The 21741-nt window shown below is 40.3% G+C and overlaps 1 protein-coding gene across 15 annotated transcripts; it reads right to left on the bottom strand.

The window, feature by feature from the left end:
• Positions 1–2156: 2156 nt before the first annotated feature.
• On the bottom strand, positions 2157–21664 carry Clk4 (CDC like kinase 4). Of its 15 annotated transcripts, none has more exons than XM_076578301.1 (15): positions 21528–21588; positions 15619–15779; positions 14687–14753; positions 12255–12313; positions 10683–10905; positions 9533–9623; positions 9074–9140; positions 7152–7268; positions 6901–7067; positions 6661–6755; positions 6281–6410; positions 5107–5189; positions 3483–3562; positions 2720–2810; positions 2157–2645 (listed from the first exon to the last, which is right to left on the bottom strand). In XM_076578301.1, exons 4-15 carry the CDS (start codon positions 12305–12307, stop codon positions 2505–2507), a joined length of 1338 nt encoding a protein of 445 aa, XP_076434416.1. In that variant the 5' UTR covers positions 12308–12313; positions 14687–14753; positions 15619–15779; positions 21528–21588; the 3' UTR covers positions 2157–2504. The 15 variants fall into 15 exon arrangements, with proteins under 15 accessions (XP_076434416.1, XP_076434417.1, XP_042139882.1 ...); XM_076578302.1 differs by lacking the exon at positions 21528–21588 and adding an exon at positions 20167–20300; XM_042283948.2 differs by lacking the exon at positions 12255–12313 and having other exon boundaries at positions 21528–21664.
• Between the last annotated feature and the right edge of the window lie 77 nt (positions 21665–21741).

Here is a 21741-nt window from a genome sequence, read left to right as displayed (position 1 = left end):
AAGGCTTAAAACAAAAATAGTGACACCTTGTATGACTTTATATGGCTGAATAGAATGCATGAAGACCAAAGCTCAGCAGAGGAGATGTCATCTCATTGTGCTGTCATTCTTGTGCTAAGAGGTAGGATGCCACATGCTGCTTAAGAGGATGCACACTCTGAACTGTCAAAGGCTGAATAGCTGCTTATCACCCAAGGCACCAAAAGTCATGAAAAACAGCCTAAAATAAGTTAAAGGACACATGACGGCTCCTTAACTATAAAACACAGGAAGGACAAAGGCCAGTGAGATGTCAATGTGTCATCCTGGCTGCGTCCTGTAAATATAACAGCCCAAGTATAAGATAACGTTTTGAGGCAAGCTTAGACTTAAAACATCAGATTTTTTTTTTTTTTGCTGATTTCGTTATATTTATTTGTTTGGAGGTGGGTGTGGGCCCAAGGCATGCATGACGACTCAGTTGTCAGGCTTGGCAGCAAATGCTTTTAGCCACCAAGCTACCTTGCCAGCCCAAACACAACTGTTTGATGATAGCAGTATTATACACACATATATATTTAAGTCTATTAAAATATAGAATTATGAACTATGGTATCTAACATTTGTATTTAAACATAACAGTAGACTGACTTAAAAAAATGCCAAGTGTTTTAATATTTTGAAGCTGAGCTATATATTTAGGGAGGGGGACTCATTCTATCTTACATTAAAAAAGGTTTTTTAGATGAAAAAAAAATTACTAATAAAGAACCAGCCTCCCCCAATAACTCAAGTATAGTCCTATCAGAGAACTTTCATCTTTTAAGAGCATAACATTCCTCTTAAAAAAACTAAAACATATAGGGAAGGAGTCTAGAGGGAATGGGAGATAAAAGGGACTAAGGAGATATGATCATAATCCAAGACTTAAAAATATTTTAAAAAATTACCTCCATTACAAATGATCCACATTCATATATCTGCCAGTCTAAGCCCTTTTCCTTTTAGTGCTGAAGCTGCAAACACTGTGAAAAGCAGTGAACCTTCCAGAATTTGAGTGCACCAATACAGGAAGGTAGGAGCAGGCAGCTGAGAGCTCAGAGGAGGTAATGCTCAGCAAAGCACATTTCCAGAATGACCACCCTGACCACTACTCATTTCTTCTACATACAGTAACTCCTAAAATGTGAATTAGAACACAAGTTAGTAAAACACCCTGTGAAGAATGTTAACTTTCAAAGGAAAATGGACTTAGAGACCGTTACTTTAAAAAAAAACAACATTGTTTTAGTTACGTGTGATTATGTGCACATTAGTGCAGCTGCCTAGATGTCAGAAGACAGCAGCTCTTGGATTTCCTAGAGCTGGAGTTATGTTTGCCTAACATAGTGCCGGTAATCTAACTCTGGTACTAAGAACAGTACATGATCTCAAGTGCTGAGCCATCTCTCCAGTCCCCAAAAGCAGCCATTGACTTTTTAGAAATGTGACCATCTTTCCTTTTACATCACCATCAGCCAATGAGAAGTTTTTGAAGATGGGACCCAGGAGCCCATGCTGGGGAAAGACAGGCTTAGGGGAAGCACAGGAAGCAGACTGAAGACTAGGATGGAAAATAAAAAATGGAAACATTGTGTAGCAATGCCAGTTTCAGGACTATCTTTAAACAGTGACTTTAGAAATGTTCTGAAGGTGGTGCATGCTGATATGTGGACTACAACAGAAGCCTAAATATGCTTTATGTGGAACTCTCTGACATGGAGCTATAGCCTTGAAGTTCCTAGTCCTACTGTACTAGGAAAACTGCCTCTAGACAGCCTGGCTTTACTACTTGTCATGAAGAAGAAAGAAAGCTCCACATATTTGTGGTTTGAAATATAGACAGATACAGCTCAAATTGGTCTGCAATGAAAAATTAAGATTTAAGTCTTAAATGATCTATGTTTGGCCTGATTAAACTCTGTCATGGACTAACTGGGTGTCTTTCCATGAGGGCCTGTGGACATCACCCAAAGAACAGAAAACAAAATTTAATGAAACTTTAGCATGCTAATTTTTCTGAGTTTTGGTTTTTAAAATCTGCCCACCTAGAACGATCAATAACCAATTACAAAAAACACCTTTGTCATGAAAAGTTCTACATTAGAGGTATATAAAGAATACTCAATCACACAAAGTGGTCAAGATTTCCTTTTACTCAAGAAAAAAAGAATCACTGCAGAGTCAACCTTCATGTACAAAAGACAAGACCAATCACATTAATTACTGGACACAAAGGGTATTCCAAAGGCCTTTAAAAATGGCAATTAACATCAAAAGGGAAAATTCACTTTAACTCATATTGCATTCATTATCAACACCATACTTAACAAGGTAGTTATACTATTGATACAAAACATACAGTATTTACACTTAACTGTACAAAATAATTTAATGTTTACAAAAATATTAGAATGTTTAGTTGACTGACACAGTCTTAAGTAATTGCTTCTAGAGAAGTATATAGGAAGACCACTGATTCCCATTCATTTCCTTTTTAATAAATCAAAGAAAGGGTGCTGCAATGCTTCATCCAAGGTAATCCTTTTCGTTGGGTCATACTCCAACATTCTTCGAACCAGGTCAAACAGCTTTTCATGCTCTTCATCGTGACACAGCATAAATTCCTGGGGAAAATGGTCTTGTTAAATGAAGACATGAGTGGAAATGTTACTTAGTCATAATCTTTTTTTCCTGTTACCTTTAATGGCTTGCAGCGTCTCCTAACATATCTCCCAGCTGAACTATGCTCATCCCAATCTAGTTGGTTATGGTGAAAATACTTGCGTTTCCTGTAAGAGAAAAGAAGTTGAAATTAATAAAATAAGCAAAATTCCACATCTGTCCCCTAGTGGGGACAAGACAGAATAGATCTCTCACTAAATGTACAGACATATAATTTTTACCTGTGTATAAGTCTTTAAAATATTGGCAACAATTATACATGACAACTTATGTGGGATCTTCCTTTTTCATGTACCCTGGGGAATTTGAGTTATCTCAACTAAGCTGTTCACAAATGAGAAAACGCTCACTTACACAGGAAGACTCTTGGCTGTGAATCACCAGATCTGGATGGAGATGGAAATCTTGTAACAACTTTCCAGGTGAGCTAGAAAACACTACACTATCCTGTTCAAGGGTTCAGAGCTGGCTAGCAACAACAGGAAATTCAAACAAGACTGACAGACTCCAGTAAGAACAGGCTCTCGTATGTATTGTTATCAACTTACAAAAACATCTACATAAAAGTAACCTGAGCACTAAAATTAAGTCCCCTTCTCCACAAGAGCACAAGTTAAAATACTGAATTATTTTTGAAAACGACTTTTAAATGCTAAGATTATAGCTCCTAGTAATCACTTGTACAAAATTTCTTTTTCCTTCTAAACCTACAGCCCTTAAAACAGGCATTACATTTTCTATAGTCTAAGCAAAGGCCATTGCATGCATCTTAGACAAACCTTGTCTTTTGAATCATGTGCACTGGGATGGGTCCTAATATCCGCTCCATCATTGCCAGGTGTTCCTTACTATCATGAGTCTAAAAAAAAAAAAAAAAAAATCAGGAAAAGGGAATTTAGCTCTCCACTTTCTTAGATACACATAAAAGAGAAAAGTAAAATATGTGCTGATATAAAAGGACTAGTCTAAGCCAGGCTGTGGTGGTGCACATCTTTAATCCTAGCATTCAGGAGACAGAGGCAGGCGGATTTCTGTGAGTTCGAGGCCAGCCTGGTCTATAGAGTGAGTTCTAGGACAGGTAGGACTATACAGAGAAACCTTGTCTTGAAAAAAAAACAAAACAAAACAAAACAAAAAAAAAACAAACCCAAAATTAAAAAGAACTAGACTAAGGCCAGAGGGATGGCTTAATGGGTAAAGAGCCCTTGCTGCCAAGATCATCCCTGGTCTCGATGGTAAAAGAACCAACCCCACAAGTTATCTTCCACACGTGTGCACTCCTTCAAATAAATAAATATAATTAATAACAACCAAAAGACTAGATTAGCCAGTTACACAATTAACATTATAAATTCTTCCAAGATGAACGATACTGAAAGAGCTAGGTTGTCTAGTGCAAACATAATACAGTCCAAGATAGACTGGTAAGATCTACGTAGTAAACAACATGAAAAGTGTCTAACAAAATAATGCAACAATTTCCATATCATGAATTATTTAACTAGACCATTTACTGACACTTATCCCAGGTAATATAGCCATTCCAACAATTTTTACCATAATTCTGAGCTTTGTTTAAAATTCAAAGAGATTAAGACAAAGGCACATAGCTCATAAATAAGCAAAGTTGACAACAAACCCAAGTCAAGGATCTTACTCAAAATTGACACGGCACAGAGCTGCTACATCAGAGAAGCAGAGCTATCCACACAGGTGAAATGGTGTCTAGTCTAGAGCAGAGGCTTTTACAATAGCCCAGTTTGTCAATCTTTGTTCTAGAGAGCAGAGACTGTGTGTTGTGTTTAATGTTTTTACAGTTATCAACTACAGGGCCCAAGCATATTGCCTTTAAAACATTATTACTGACAGGAATAAATATTCTTACTCCCACATTTGTTTTTGTTTTGTGAGACAGATTCCTTTTGCAGCCAAGACTGGCCTTAATTTCACTGGGTAGGTGAGGCCTCACAACTTGATCCTCCTGTTTCAGCCTGAGTGATAGAACTATCAGCAGGTGTCACCATGCCTAGTCAGTTCCACATTTTTATGTTTTTATTATTTTTATGTATTTGGAAACATGGTTAGCATAGATAGAGCAGAATCACAATTAGCCACATTGACACCAATATAAATTGGAAGAAGTTCAATAAAACAAAAGAGAAAAACCAGAACACTAACATGAACTCTGCATGAATTACACATTGAAGATGTCACACATATTCAAAACAAGTTACAACCTCACTAGTAGTAGGAATTCAATCAACTGTGGTTTCAGAAGGATGATATTTATGTTTTACTTTCAATAATGCTCTATGGGAAATCTCCAGTATGGAAGTTAAATATAAAGCATGTTTAACATAAAATTCATTCAAGACCATCAAATAAAACGTATTAGATACATACCTGAAAGACTGTGAACCCAAGGTAATACTCAATAAGAATGCAGCCTATGCTCCAAACATCACACGGCTGAGACCAACCTAAAGCTATTCAAAACAAACATAGGCATATTACTATGGAACAACTTTAAACTGCTGACCCTTCCCCACATTTGGGGGCTCTTTACAGTCTATCTGGGAGACCACAACAGCAGGATTTACAGTTTTAGTGCACGTAGCTCAGGCTGGTCTGGAACTTGGTATTTTCCTCAGTCTTACCAAGTGGTCAAATTATAGGTGGGTACGACCACACCTGGCCCCGATTTAGTCACTTTTGTTCATTCCACAATGCTCACCACTGGAAAACTTATAGAGCAATACAGTAACATTGGTAGACATTAGAATTTGAGTTCTGACAAAGTTTTCAATCACTACATCTCAATATATTTTTCCTCAGGTGACTAACTGTAGCCCTTCACCTCATTACTCAATGAATCACTTCTGATACTATGGAACTTCATCTTGCTTTTCTCACCCTTTCCCCAATGTTACCTGACTGCTAACATCTAAGGCAATTGCCTTCCCTCAACCCTCAACTGTAACATCCAACTGCACCTTCCTCTCTAATCTGCCTTCACCCTGGGAACATCACACACACACCCACACTTAGTATTCTAATCATCAGACTCCAGATTCCTTTTCTAGTGACTCCAACTTCACATCTGTAGCAACAATATCTCATCTGTCCTGTTTCCAAGCCCCCAATTCTATCAGTGACTTCTAAGTTTTGAGGTGTAATATATACCCTGAGTTTCAAATTCTGCCCTTTCACTTCCAGCTTTCTCCCACAATGGCTAACACAGAAACTCTTGCTTAAGTCTCTTTCCTCTGCTCCCTATCTATCATTTCTAAGTCAGCCAACAAAGTCCTGGGCATCTGTACCAGAGCCTTATTTTAGCGATAGAGTGGAAATAGGTGACTACGTAACCTTACAATCACAAGACTATGATGCCCTTACTGAACATACCCACTGTTATGATCACTTGAGGTTTACAAATCATTAGCATTTAGAATACCTTTCACAAACACTGTCACACAGGAGAAACCTACAAAACTCATTTCTATATCCTGCTAGCATCATTTTAGTCAACCATGACCTTCAACAATTAAGAGTGTAAGGAAGTCTGGTATCTACTAACCCAAAATGACCTCTGGAGCTCTGTAGTGCCGTGTGGACACCAAAGTACTATGATGTTCGTCATCATATGTTGCACTTCCAAAGTCAACAACTTTGATATCTGTGTTTTTCAATGTGCGCTCATCTCGTTTCTAGAGACACAGTTGAGTGAAGATGAAATTCAATAAAGACATAAAACATTCTATAGCACTACTCATAAAGCTTGCAAATGAATCCTCCCTCCTCTCTCCCCAGCTGGGATACAAACATCCTATTTCTACTCCATTTGTGGATGAACATCAGATATAAACAGGCTCAGAAGTGAAATTCCTCATTCAAGGATCACCAAGCTAAATTAATTTTAAAGACAACACCCAAAATTAAAACAAGTCTTTAACTTACCATTTTAGAATTGTACTTGACTACATAGTCAGACTTCACAAATAAAATATTTTCAGGTTTTAGATCTGTATGAGTCAATTTATTATGATGTAAAACTACAAAGAAAACAGAAAACCATCATTAGTCTTAGAGATTTTTAACCAATGCTAGGATATGGGGTCAAAAGGGATTTCAGCTTTACCTGCAACCTGATTAGATAATAAAGACAATAAAATATACCGTGTACTCACGAATACTTACAATTTATAGATTGGCAGATCTGATAGGCCATTTGCCTGATGTGATCAATTTGAAATGGCAGAAAGCTATTTTCTTTAATAAAATCATAGGTACTAAGTCCCAGCAGCTCAAACACAATACAAACATGACCATGATGATCAAACCATTCTAGCATCTGGACACATCGGCTAAAAGAGATCAAAATAAAAATTGAGTGCACAGAAGCGCGCAGCTCACACAGTGTGACAGCTTGTGGTTCGATGTACACTTACAAGACACTGTTGGGGTCAGTGCTGTTCAAGTGCTCCAACACTTGGATTTCAGAGCGAGCTGCCTCCCGGTAACGGCCTACATTTTTTACAATTTTCACTGCTACATGTAAGCCATCCCTTAAAAACAAAAGATGATGCTGCTAAATATACAAGTGGTGGGATAAAACTACACACCCTGTGAAATGCACATTCTTTTGTTGTTTTGTTTTTGAGACCAGATTTTACTCTATGTAGCTTAGGCTGGGCTTAAACTCATTATGTAGCTCAGACTGACACTGAACTTGTGAAACTCCTACCTCAGCCTCCTAAAATACAATTGTAATTACAACTTTCCCATATTATTGTTCTAAATCTTTCAGAGCACATTAATACTAGGTTCCAGAACATCTTTTCAAAACAAAGCAATCATTCATATAATACTTAGGAGTTTTAACATTTGCTTTTAAAAATTTACATTTATATTTTGTACAAAAATTTAAAAGTAAAACACACACACACACACACACACACACACACACACACACACACACACACAAAAAGAATCAGAGTATGTTGCTATTCAAAGCACTTGTCTATTTGCTAGGCTGGATCTACTTTGTGTTAGAGACAAGGCACAGGTGCTAGTGCTAGTACTCAACTATGGGACTCACTCCTACATGCCTCACTCTAATGACAAAGGCAGATGAGTATTAAGACATTCTCACAAAAGATGAAGCCCCAACTACTCATACAATAAAATAGCAATTTATACAATGATACAGAACCGATTGCTGTGAGCCTGTCAAACTGGGAGAGAAATAAAACAGCTGAGTAAAGACATTATCTACAAGTTAGTGAACCCCACCCACCCCCCAAGCAGACTCATTCTTGCAATTACGTACAAATAGCTACAGCAAGAGTAGTGGGACATTTCCAGGATTAATTCTTAAAGAGTATAAACAGTATTTAAAGAAAATCATAGACAATGGAATGAAAGGAAATTTAGGGCTAAAACTTTTTCTGGCTAGTGATGGAATCAGGACCTTGCCCAAGTTAGCCAAGCGCTTTACCACTAAGCCACACACCAAGCTCAACAATAAAACATTTCCAAGTATGAACTCAAGCAGTCTGATCATAGATCAAGTGGCTATAATACTAAGAGTCATCAAATATGTTTAAAGACAGATAAACTTTACTTTCAAAACTACTAGCTAGGCAGTGGCGGTGTATGCTTTTAATCCCAGCACTCGGGAGGCAGAGGCAGGCGGATCTCTATGAGTTCGAAGTCAGCCAGGTCTACAAAGTGAGTTCCAGGATAGCCAATACTACACAGAGAAACCCTGTCTTGAAAAAAATCAAAAAACAAACCAAAACAAACCAAAAACGCGCACCAAGCACACAAACAAACAAACAAACAAACCCCAACCCCGCCCCAACTACTGATATATACAGTAAGCTGGAAAATTATACTCTTTCCAACTATTTCTGATGAAAAAAAATTCAGATGTTATTTTAGAAAGGTATAGCTTCACTAAATTATTTTAAGACACTTACAAAAACAGTGGTGAAACGACAGAACAGAGGTTCTGAACGGACATGGTGCAATGAGGTAGGTCAGTATATCCCACTAAAGAATGCACACTTCATAGGTCCTAACAGACTTTCTCTGTAGTTTAGGAAATACATTTTAATATGCAAATTTGGGTGTACTTTATTGACTCTGCAATCTAAAAGCCACTGAACCCTACAGAACTTGAGCACTCTAATTACAGAGTAACCTCCATCTGAGAGAAACTGCCATCGCACAAAACAAAATTAATACTTATGGCACATAAATGATATTGAGTTCCAGAAATTAGGTTGAATACCTCTCAGGAAAGCTCATAGCAACTACTTTAAAATACATTTCATCAGAACGTTCAAAAAAAAAAAAGCAAACTTACATGCCATGGTCAATGCACTCTACAACTTTGCCAAAGGCCCCTTCACCTAAAGTGTCCACGATTTCATCTAAAGTGAGGAGAGAAGGAGAGGTCTAAGTGTCCGAGTACAATTATCCAGTTGTTAAACAATGAATGCTTAAGTGTGGCATATTTCCAAATGATCTCTAGCAAAGCATAACTAAGGTTTCATCGCTCAAGTTATTGTATTTTCAGCTGCTACAAAGCAATTAGATAGAGCTATCTGTCTTGCTCTAATCTCAAACTCCACTGATTATTTTGGAATTTTAAGAATAGAAATATTTAAATTCTACAGAAAAGAAGAAATACAAAAGAACAAACAAACCCACAAAAAACAAAACAAAAAAGCAATGAAGAGTCTTTAGCCCCCCGCTGACAAACTATTCTTTAAAAGATTATTCTGTCTGCAAAGTTTAAAAAGTGTTGAAAAATATTCTATACATCTTGCTCTTAGAACGTCTCCACTTTGACAGATCAGGTGACCCTCCTCATCATCCTCTATACTCCTGGATCTTTTCCTTCGGTGGCTCTTCTGGAACGGCAAGTGGGCAGCACCAAGATCGTCCAGCCAATCAATATATCAGAGTGAATTCAGGGCAGAATACGCAATTCATTCAGCGGGGAGATATTCAGGCATTCAGATAAGCACCAGGCCACGAACAGTTGGCAGGAGCAATTTCAAATTCAGTCCCCAGAAATTCACAGGGCACAGTTTATGTTACAGAAGAAAAACATGGCAAGGAACAGATTTTCAGATAAGATACTTAAAGTGGCAATAGAAAAAAACAACACAATTGTCTCTTTAAAATACTGATTTAATTGAAGTCTGAAGTTTAAAGAATGCAATGTCAAGATTTACTATTTCTGCTATAACCATATGCTGTGAGTTGAGTTGTCTAGTCAGTCAGAAAAATGTCAAGATTAGTTGAAATTTTTCTCTTTTAGCAACATTTAAAAATGGACATCAAAGTAAGAGGGGGAAGTAAAGGCTAATTTCAATCTGCAATCTAGTAAATGCTAGTTCTATAGGAAAAAACTTGGAGAGGGAAATGGCATCTCAAAATTTACGAATAAGAATGTCTGGCTTTCTCAATTTATTTCCCACTCAGCACCCAGGTTCACAAATTCAGCAAAATGAACTGCAGACAATGCTGTACTAGGAAAACGAGGTGCTAGACTACACACTAGTCAGCAATGGCTAAGCACCCAACAGTGTGACCTGCCTGAGTTGTTTCCAATTATCAGTAAAGCAGATTCTTTCAAAATAAAAAAATGTTTATATTCAAAGAAAAATATGGGTGCCTCATTTTTTAAATATACTGCAAGACCACAAAATAAGATATTTTTACTATTAAAACCAACAAACTCATAATCTGGTTTGCAGAATGAGTAAGTGTGGGCAAGTGAAGACTAGCTAATACCCAGGTGTCAGTTATGAGAATGTGTTCACTTCCTTTAAGGGTTCAAGTAATATGAATATAAATTACAGCATATCCAAATAGCATTAAAGAAACTTTTAGAAACTTAATCACTGTTCTTTTAGAGCCTTACAAACAAGAATCCACTCAAAATAAAAACAAACCACTCATACCGAATGTGACTGATGACTTGCACAGTGTCTATTATGCTTCCTTTTAGGGCTGCTTCTCCTGCTTCGGATTGAGGATTTACTGCAGTGGGTTCGGTAAGTGCCTTCAATGTCTCTATGGTAATGTCTTGGAACATATCCTTCGCAGTACTCATTTCTATACTCATCAATGTATCTCCGGTCCCGATAATCTCTTTGATTCAAGCACCTTGCTTCTAAATAGTGACTGCAAACACATTAAAGGATTTCAAATTATTCTCTTCATTCTGGAATAATGTGGTTTCAAACAAAATTCTCAAGAATTCTTGGCTTAAATGGCTAACTCAATAAAAGGAACGATTCAGATCGATGAGATGAAATTTATGCTTATCTCAGCTTAATAACTTTAAACAAATAGGTCTATATTTTTCATATATAATTTCTATAGCCAGGCATGTTGGTGCATGCCTGTAATCCCAGCACTTGGAAGGTGAGGGCAGGAGGATCAAGAATTCAAGGTCATCCTGAGGTACACTGCAAGTTTGAAGCCAGTCTGGGCCACATGAAACCATCTCCAAAAAAACAAAACAAAACAAAAAACCAAAACCAAAACCAAACAAAAAACAAAACAAAAAAAAAACCCACCCCACACAAACAAACAAAAAATCCCATACATTAGAAAATTACTGTCAACAATTCATGCCAAGGAACAAAGCCTCAATTACAATATACTTATAATTAAATGTTCCTTTACCTCCTGAAAAATCAAGACCAAGCCCACAAACCTGTTCTGAAATGCACTGATCTTACAACATAGGAACCTGAAACTGGCTTCCTTTCCCTCTCCCTCAGAGCCACACATTTAGAGAAAGGCAAAAGGTTTCCTTTCCCCTTTAATGTAAGTGCATTTTGGATATCCCCGACAGACTTCTTCCATATTATGTATCACAGATGCGAGGAGCCTTAAATGTCTTTCAGCCCTTTCATTTACTGACTCAGTTAAGATCCCTAAAGGATATGCCATTGTTGCAGAGCACACTAGTGGCAAAAACTAAGATTTTTCAAGCTGTCACTACCACCTTACATGTCACCTATTCTATCTCCTCTCTTTTCTAAGTTTTCTGTTACCCGTTTGAGAATCAGACACCAGAACTTCTGAGGCCTGCCTAGTGTGCCAAACACATCTAAAACTGACCCTCCTAACAAGAAAGGGTCCAGGACTGTGGACATCCATTCTGTTTGCCTTTGCATCTCTTATATTTTTTTGTTGTGAGCCTAGCCTTTTAACGGCTGAGCCATCTCTCCAGCTCGAGTTTGCATTTCTAATTTCCTGTGACTCTTGCAAAATACCCAAGATACAGAAAAGAAAACAGCATTTTCTAGTGCCACAGTGCTTCTCTAGATCCCTTTGAGAACCTGATGGGATAGGTTGTAGACCCTTTTCCCCAAGAAATGTACAAATGCATAAACAAAACTTGGCAAGAACTTCATGGAGGTCATGGACCTCAGGAAGTCAATGGATCCCAGTTAAGTGTCCTGATCTGATGGAAAGAAAAGGACAGATTCAATTGGCCCAGTTTCCCATCCCCCCTCTACCTGGGATGAGTGTCCTCTTCAACAGAGTGCGAAGCTTCAAGAGGGATGCACATGGAGCACTGAGGGAGAGAGGGGACACCTGCCCAGTCAGACAAATCAGCTAAATAATCCTGACAAGCAATGGAGTGACAGATGTTGCTGAGGCTGACCCCACCAACCCCTTTACACTCCCCAGAATATGCTGTCATTTTCTTCCCAAGTGCTGGTTTAAGCAGAACTAGAGAGAAACATCCCTAGGACAACTACTCAACAGGACCGGCACTAATTCAGGCTGGGCCTTCTTATTGCCTAGCACCATTCTCAAGTTCTTCCTGACCTCTGGAGAAACAACTCAGGCTATTAGGATAAAACTCTGGGCCTGAGTCAGTTGGTCTAAACAGAGACCTAGATGGAACACAACAAGCTAGATGTCATACTTCTAAGGGCATCCTATTTAATTTTATAAGGTATTACACCCACCTCTACCACATCCAAAAGTCTACCTTAAAAAACTAGACTGATAATCTTTAACTGGGATACTATGTGAAACCGGCCCTGCTGACACTCCAATACAATCTACCAATGATAAAAAATGGGGTGGTGATGTACTATCGTTAAGTAGAACTAGCATGAGAAGGACTTTTCCAGTTTATGACAACCAAAGACCAAAGGTTAAGATTAAAGTCTACAGAATTATACAAGCTGTGGACAGGGTAGACAGAAGAACAGATTTGATTTTTAAAAAATATCCACTGATTGCCTAGTAAATATTTCATTGTAGCTTTTCAAAACAGCCCAAACTGTTGAGTGCACTGACATTTGCTTTTATTTCCACACAGGTCCTGTGGGAGATAAAATAAAATCATATAAGGCAAAGTCTCTGCCAACAAATGAACAATTTAAGATTACTCACAAAAAAAAAGAAGAAAAGAAAAAGAAAAGGAAAACTCAAAATAGACAAATGCAAAAAAATGTTGAAAAGGTGCAAATGATCGCTTAGACTCAGGGAAGCAAGGAATTCAATTTGGGAAGAATTCATGACAAAGACGGAAGCAGATAGGCATCTTAAAGGAAAGCCAGGATTTGGACAAAGTGGACAGTAGAAGAAATTCCAGAACAGCATAGGGCCATCTTATATAGAGAGCACCACCAGCCAGAGGCTTAGAATGCGTGTATCTACACTTTACTCTGCAGACAGCAGGTAGATGACTGCATCAAGAGCCAATTTTCACCCAGGAGAATATGTCACTAGAAGCCCCCCCGCCCCCAAACTAAAGGTGTTTATGAAAGGACAGTGTACTAGCACTAATACTGAATATAGTTTATAAATGAGGACCCAGATCACACTGAGTCTGAATCTTAGTCTGCATACCTCCTAGGTGATTTCTAGTTTATCAAAGGTATAAAACTCGGTATTCTGTGTTATGGGGCGACACTGAAGGATTTTGGATTTAATATATAAAGATTATTTACAGCTATGTTAGTCTTCTGGGTATTAATTAAGCCTCCTGAAAAAAGAGATCAACTCACAGGCTACTGCCAAAAGATTTATCAGGGGGAAAAGGCTTTATAATTCATGTAACAAAGGGCTAAAATAATTAATACATAATAAAAGTCTTGTAAATCAGTAATAAACATACTTTAACATAAAACAATTGATGTAAAAATTCTTCATAAAACTGAACAAATTCACTAGAAATTTAGAAATTCAGATTAAGAAAACAATTTAAAACAGACAAAACTAGACAGCATGAAGGAGCATGTTACAAGCTTTCTAGAAAAAGAAATGAGAATATGCAACAAGAACCTTGTGAGACTTCATACCCTTTAACTTGAAAATGCCTCTTCTTAGAATCTACTTTCAGGCAAAGATTTGCACACAAAGATCCTTTAGGAACAGACAGTGAGAAGTAATTCAGTCAAGTAATGGGCAATGGTTTCCATCCTGCTCCTTTCTTATGCTTTGCTGCTGCTTCAATTTCCCAGTAATTTTGTTAAAATATTTAGCTTTCAAAAAGTATTTTTTTTTTTTACAATTAATGAATATTCTGGATTAGGATGAATAACCACCACCAAATTTGTCTGGTGTCAATGTCAAAGATGGCAGTGCTGGCTTACTGGCTATTTGGACTGACTTGGTTTTTATAGTTAATTATGAACATAAATCACTGAAATCAACCTTTACACATATATAATATACACTAGCACTATGAATAATTAGTTGTAAGAGGGTAAGCCTTACAGAGTATTTTGTACTTTTGCATATTGTAATAATGGGGTACAATTTGTATTGTGTACTGTTCATTAATAAGATCTGGCCATTGAATCTTGCCATAAACCTTACCCCTTACGTAACTGTTTGATAAAGCGTGATTACTGTACAAGAACTACAAACAAGCTCTTTGGCAGAACAACTCTTGTTTAGCACAGAGAAGGAAAAAAAAATTACATACTGTTTTTTAAAGTAACCCCAGCTGGCTAATTTAGAAAGCAATCTGGTAACCAGCCCCCATCGAACATCTGTACAAACAAGGAGAAAACATAGAACCAACAAAACAAGTGAGAAAGGGAAATTAACGGAAGGCAGAGTGAAAGAAACTACTCACCTAGCCTTTCTTTACTAGTTAGAACTAAGGTTCTTTTAATTTTTTTAACATATTGCTTCCAAATTTTATATCATAATTATAATAAACAAGACTTCCCCCCATTTTTTTTTAACTGAGGCTCTATCCTAAATGAGCCGAGAATGCCCGTGGAAAGAAATAGTTCTCAAAATATAGCAAGTTTCTAAAAATCTCCAACAGACATACCCATTAGTTTTCTTCTATAACTATAACCCGTAGAACATGAGTGACTAAAATCCCCAAAGCACTTGAATGTTCTCAAATAGCATATGCTGCTTTTCTCACCTGGATTAACCACCCTCTATGACATCTCAATTGTGAAACACTTTTTGCACACCCAAATATACATACCACCTTCCTATACAACTTAAAACCACTACTGGGTATCATTATTATTCAACTTTGTATGTTACTGAATATATTTTTTTGCCTCCCCTCTCCTTTTCTGATGAAGGGGTTTCTAAGGATTTTAAATATCACGCATAGTAGGCACCAAGTGTTCTAGCATTGAACTACATACATCCCCAGAGGCCTTATTTCATTCACTTGCTGAGCATCTGTCCCCCACCATTCCCAGTCAGACATATGAGAAACTATTTTATTCACAGATATAGTCCAAGCACTATAGAAGCTAGCCAATTATTGCACTCTGTAACTGTTTTTGAAATAAACTTGTTGCCTGAATTCTAAATTTGATAAAAGCTATATAAGCAAATGATAAATTGTTAAAACTGTTAGAACTTAAAATACAAGTCATTTACCAATCAGAGTCTTTAAACTGATGATGTGGTTTACAATGCCTGTTTTCTTGTGTACTACTGTGAGATCTCCTCTTCCGTTTGTGACTTCCACTGTAGCTCTCATGGCCCCAGCTTTCTCTGTTATCCCAATCAGGGCAGTGAGTTCGTTTGGAATGCCGCATCTGTTAATCAGGAGGAGGGGTAAAGAATGAGCTGGAAAGCTAAAGATGATTGTATAATTATACATAGGGCCACACAGGCTCTTAAAAATCTTTTTAGTTACATTTCCCAAAGCTTAGAACACAATACCACTGCTATGTGAAATGACTGAAGAATGGAGCTGATCTAATACTAAATGATGGACAACATTGAGCCTTTAATACATTTCTTACACTACTTAGTAAAAGGACAAATCCACAAGTTAGTTTGCTTTCAGAAATACTCATTAATTTTTTTGCTTGCTTTGTTTGTTTGTTTTGTTTTGAGATAGGGTTTCTCCCTGTAGCCCTGGCTGTCCTGGAACTCTGTAGAACAGGCTGGCCCCAAACTCAAAGAGATCTGCCTGCCCTTGACATCCAAGTGCTGTTATCAAAGGCATGCATCAATGCATCTGGCTATCCTTTAAATTTTTTTAAAAAGGGTTAAAATTAAAATTGCTCAAGGGCTGGAGATTACTCAACCAGTAATGTGCATGCTGTGCAAGTATGAGGACCTGAGTTCATATCACTCACATCCATATTAAAAGCCAGACATCATAGCTCAGAACTGTAATTCCAGACCTGGGGGGGGGGGGGAACGGACGGACACAGATCCCTGAAACTCGCTGGCTAGCCAGTTTAACTTAATTGGCAAGCTCCAGGTTCAATGAGATACCCTGCCTCAAAAATAATGCGAAAGCCATGAACAAACATACCCATGTTGACCTCTGGTCTACACATGAACCAGAATGTACATATCCACCCCGACACACAAAATAGTTCAAGCTTAGACAAAGCATTTAGGCAGAAAGTGATTATTTCTTGTTACCTTCTATTTATGCTTATGTTTTAATTAGGTCACTCTTACCAACTAAGCTACAATCCCACCTCTGAATTTGGATTTCAAAAATTAAGACTGAAATGAATACACAGATCTGAATATAAGAACAGCACCTATGGGCTGGAGAGATGGCTCAGCAGTTAAGAGCACTGACTGCTCTTCCAGAGGTCCCGAGTTCAATTCCCAGTAACCACATGGTGGGTCACGACCATATGTAAAGAGATCTGGTGCCCTCTTCTGGCCAGCAGGGACACATGCAGGCAGAATACTGTATACATAAATAAATCTTTAAACAAACAAAAACAACAAAAAACCCAGCACCCTCGCTATAGTTAGGGCTAGTTCACACCAAGAGTATCACAAATGTCCTTCAGCCTGGCAAAGTATAATACAAATAATTAGAAGAGAAGCAAGGAAGTGACTGGTTAAAAGGTAAAGAGCCTTTCATTAATGAGGTGTCTTTTTCTTCAAACTCTGTAGAGTTGTTTTCTCCAACTGCCAGAATTGGACCAATCCTCAAACTGAGGCTTGACCAGTGACATCGGATAATAATGGTAACAATGCCCAGACTTCATCTACAATTTCCTATGTACAGCCTGGCTCACTATCTAACATTTACCCCTTTTACATGTGTGTGAATGCTGTATGCCAGCGTTAACGAGGTCAATGGACAACTTGCCAGAGTTAGTTTTCTCCGTTCATCATGTGAGTCTCAGAGATCAAAGGTATGCACTTTATTCACTTAACCATCCTGCTCTCCAGAGCAGTTTTGTAAAAGATTCATTTTTTTTAATGGGGGGCGGGGGGGGGGGGGGGGGGGGGGGGGAGAAGCTGCACATGAGTAGTGTAATTGCCCATGGAAGCCACAAGAGGGCATAAGATTCCCTAAATCTATAGTCAAACTAAGGTCCTTTACAAGAGCAGTATACACACTCTTAACCTCTGAGCCAGTCTCTGCAGTTCTAGTTAAATCTTTAATTCTGAACTCTGCGAAGCAGAGTTTAAATGGTGTGTGTGTGAGAGTGAGAGTGAGAGAGAGAGAGAGAGGAGAGAGAGAGAGAGAGAGAGAGAGAGAGAGAGAGAGAGAGAGAGAGAACACGATAACTTACCAAAGGAGCTGAATAAGACACAAATTTAGTTAACCACCTTCAGCTTGCCTAAATGTCTGAAAAATATGCCAACAAATCTATTTAAACCCCAAGCGTGGAAAAAAGGCAGTTTCAGTTCTCTCCTCCAAAGTGCTCCTAAGAAAGGGTGTGCATCACACCATAGGGTGTGATATCAATATTCTTTTTTTTTGTCCTGACTACTGAGGATGTAATGGGGGATGAGGGAGTTCCTAATTGCCAGGCAAGGATTCTACCACTGACCTGTATCCCCTGCCCAAATATTCAGTAAATTCTATTCTCTTCCTTCTAGTTCTGTGTCTATCAGGCATCTTTCTGATAATGTGGCTTCTCTTTTAGCTCAGTTAAAAGAGAAAGGATGGATTAAGCCACACACATCTCTAGATTGTTGCTAGGTGTCTCAGTAAAAGAAAGCCAAGCATTCCCTTTGATATAGTTATTTCAACATGGCAAAGTACAAAAATAATAATAATTTACTTGAGACAAAAGCCAAAAACTCAAACTTTCTTCAGAGAAGTACTCATCTTTCTATTTCTACGGGCATTCTGCTGACCCATTCCTTCTATATCAAAATTGTATTTTAACTACATTTAGGTTTTGGTCCGATTAAGCCTTTTTTTCTCCATTTCTTTGGGAACTGAATCCTGAATCTCAAGTTAAACTAAGCACTATCACTAGGCTACAGGCTCTTAAATAACAGCAGGCAAATTCACAGCTTCTGATGACTCATCAGACCGTCCCTTATGCAGGGTTTCACAAGACTTACTGCTTGCTTCAGTGTCCTCCCTGCCCCCAACCCCGCTTCTATTCCACACCGCCACAACCCGTTTACCTCTTACCAGACAGAATTCTCAAGTTATACTAACATGCAAACATTAAAATTAAAAGGGATTCCTCAGGAGAGGCCAAGAGCTGTATTCCTCTAGTTAGATTCACTACTTAAAATCCAGCAGTTGGTCCCAGTCCCAACCACTCCCGCTGAACATCCCCCATCCCCACTTTATCTCCAGCAAAGGTCAGAAATAATTTTCTTAGTCAGGTGTGGTGGCACATGCCACTCTGGGAGGCAGAGGCAGGCAGAGCTCTAGACAGTGGGTTCGACGTCAGCCTGGTTTGCAGAGTAAGGCCTTGTCTCAAACAAACCAACAAATATTTACTTATAAGGCAAAGTAAAAGATTTTTGGGCTCATATATGATTGAAGTTCCTTCTCATACACAGGAAGGAAAGCTACCTTAAAATATTACACTGTCTCTAATACTTAAAAAAAAAACAACAGCCCTACCTACATGCTAGAATTATTGGTATCTTTCAATAAAATAATGCAATGGAACCAATATGTATATATACATATTAGAAATATGGTTCGCCACCATCCTTTTAAAAACCATATGTTATCTGTCAACTCCACACTAAACACACGGATTAAAAACATCAAGACATGAGTTTCCAGTCTCTCCAAGGGCTGCATTTTGTAAGTGGGGAACAGGAGGCCCCTCGGGTGCTTGTTCAAACTTGGGTCAAACAGCCGCAGCTCTAACAGAAAACGAGGCGACTACCGGTCCACGGGGTTTGGAGGGCCGACAGACCTACTTCAGCAACAGGGCTGTCACAACGTAAAAGCAAGGTTCGTTCTCTGCAACGTTGGTATAGGGGAGGGGCGGGTTAAAAAAAAAACAACTAACCAAACAGGCTGGGCGTGGCGCCGGCCGCCTTTAATCCCGTCCTTCGGGAGGCAGAGGCAGGAGGATCGCCGTGAGTTCGAGGGCTGTCAGGGAGACCCAGGTCTTTGGGGAGGGGAAAAAAGCCCCGCCTGCCGCAAGGGACGAGCCTTCTTTCCCAAGCGTCTTCCTCCGAGCTGGGGGTGAGCCCGGGCACCTGGCTGGCCGCAGCGGCGGCCCCACCTCCCCCGGGCACCTGGCTGGCCGCAGCGGCGGCCCCACCTCCCCCGGGCACCTGGCTGGCCGCAGCGGCGGCTCCACCTCCCCCGGGCAGCGGGCCAGGGCCTCTGGCGCAGACCCGCAGGGCGACCGCGGGACTCTGCAACACCCGCCAGCGCCGCAAACCACCGAGGCCGCCGGGAGGAGCGAGGAGAGGGTCGGGTGGCCCGACTCCCGACGACACCGGGGCCGGGCCCCGCTAACGTCTCCCCACCGGCTCCCACCACGGCCGGCCGAGCCCCTGACCTGACCTCGGGTGAGCGAGCCCCGAGCGGCCGGCCGGTACCGTCGGGCGAACCCGGGACCCGCGGGGGCCGCGGCGACTTGAGCGGCGAAACCGCAGCGGCTCGGGTGTTGTCGCCGCCGGCTGAGCGGCGCCCCGACAAGACATCCCCCGGGCGCCGAGGTTCCCCAAAGCCCGTTCTTCCCTCAGACAGCTAGCTCAGCGAGGCCCTGCCCGCCTCACCTCCGCAAAAGCGAAAGGCCTTCTGGCCGAGAAATGTCGCCAAACCGCCGTCCCCTCTCTCTCTCCAGCCGCTGCGACAAACACCGACAAAATGGCGTCCGCGCCGTCACCCCACAACCTCCTCAGGTGGATCCAGCGCCACCTACGCCCAGCCAGCGCGCATGCGTCGCGGAGCCTCGTGCCCGCCCACAGATCCCGCAAGGGGGCGGGGTCTGTGACGTCAGGGGCGCGGGGGGGGCTCGCTCATCCACACCGCGGCTGCGCGGCGCGGACCGCACCTGTATGTAGAACGAGGGGCTGTCAGGCTGTCCAGTGGAGGTTCTTTCTGTTCTTAGGTGAACCTGGCGGGCCGCCCTGAGTCTATGGCGCGTGTCAGCCTCTTAAAAAAGAGTTTTTCTGGGAGTGGCCGCCCTGGGCAGGGCCTACCTCTGACCCTTCCCTTTCATCCTAGAGTGGGGCCCCCATCGGACTCCGCCTGCCAGTCACTGCTCAGCCTTCCCGGGACCTCAGCCCCAGGCAGAAGCCATCAGAGCACAGAGTCCTCAGAGGCTCTGTGCCAGGTCCAGGCTGATGCCAGGGCAGCTCAGTGACGGGATGTGTTAGTCACCTGGAGCTCCGCTCTAAACTGGATTTGGAGAAGTTTATCTGAATATATCTCTGAAAACAAGCTTAGGAGGTGTTTACCCTTTCAAGGCATTCGCCCCTCAGCCTGCAAAACAAAAGGAATGGGCAAGTTCCTCCTGAGACTCCTGCAGGCATTCTTCCTGTCATGACCATGGCAGTCTCGTTCCTTTCTATTACAGTTACTGGACAAATGGACATTTGTGGTCAGAAGACATAATACATTTTTGATATGTGTATATGTATAATTTTAATTTCTGAGAACTGGACTTTTGTGGCACAGGCCTGTAATCCCAGAAGTTATGGGCAGGAGGATCAGGAGGATTAGGAGTTCTAGGTCATCCTCAGCTACATAGCAAGTTCAAGGCCAGTCTGGGCTACATGAGATCAAAACTGAAACAGCAAAGCTGTCTGAGAATCCACCAACACCATAAATACTGCCTAACCCTGTAGGGTTAAACTTCTGGTCCTCCTTCCCAGAAGAGCCGGAATGATAAATATGAGCTACCATACCCAGATTAATTAAATCCTCTCTGCCAATCGCTTTATAGTCTTTTCTAGTAATCTGGACGACCCCAAGAGGTGATTATTAGTTCCTTGCTCCAGTTACAGATTTAACTTCTGGAAATGTTATTCAGACCTCGGCCTTGCTAGCTCCAGAGAGCTTGTGTTTACGTTGTCATACTGACCGCTTCAATTAGTGCAACAAAGGAAAAAAACAAATACAAAAAACAACTTACTTTTCTTAGTCATTTAGAGGAAAATGTCCTGAGTCCATCTTTTGGCAAGATCAAAAGCTTCTGTCTTACAAAACAGCTTTTCAAGGTGACATGTCACCAAAGCTCACATGATGAAACAATGAATCCTTTCACATCCTAAGATGATTAAAGACCACACCATGAGTCACAGTAGATCTCCCAGGCATCCCACACTGCCAAGATGGACAGTGCCCTG

This window comes from Peromyscus maniculatus, chromosome 8 (genome assembly GCF_049852395.1).
Source record: "Peromyscus maniculatus bairdii isolate BWxNUB_F1_BW_parent chromosome 8, HU_Pman_BW_mat_3.1, whole genome shotgun sequence".
In the NCBI taxonomy this organism is placed as follows: domain Eukaryota; kingdom Metazoa; phylum Chordata; class Mammalia; order Rodentia; family Cricetidae; genus Peromyscus; species Peromyscus maniculatus.
The sequence above is the reverse complement of the archived record's forward strand: the minus strand, read 5'-3'. Positions and strand labels throughout refer to the sequence as shown.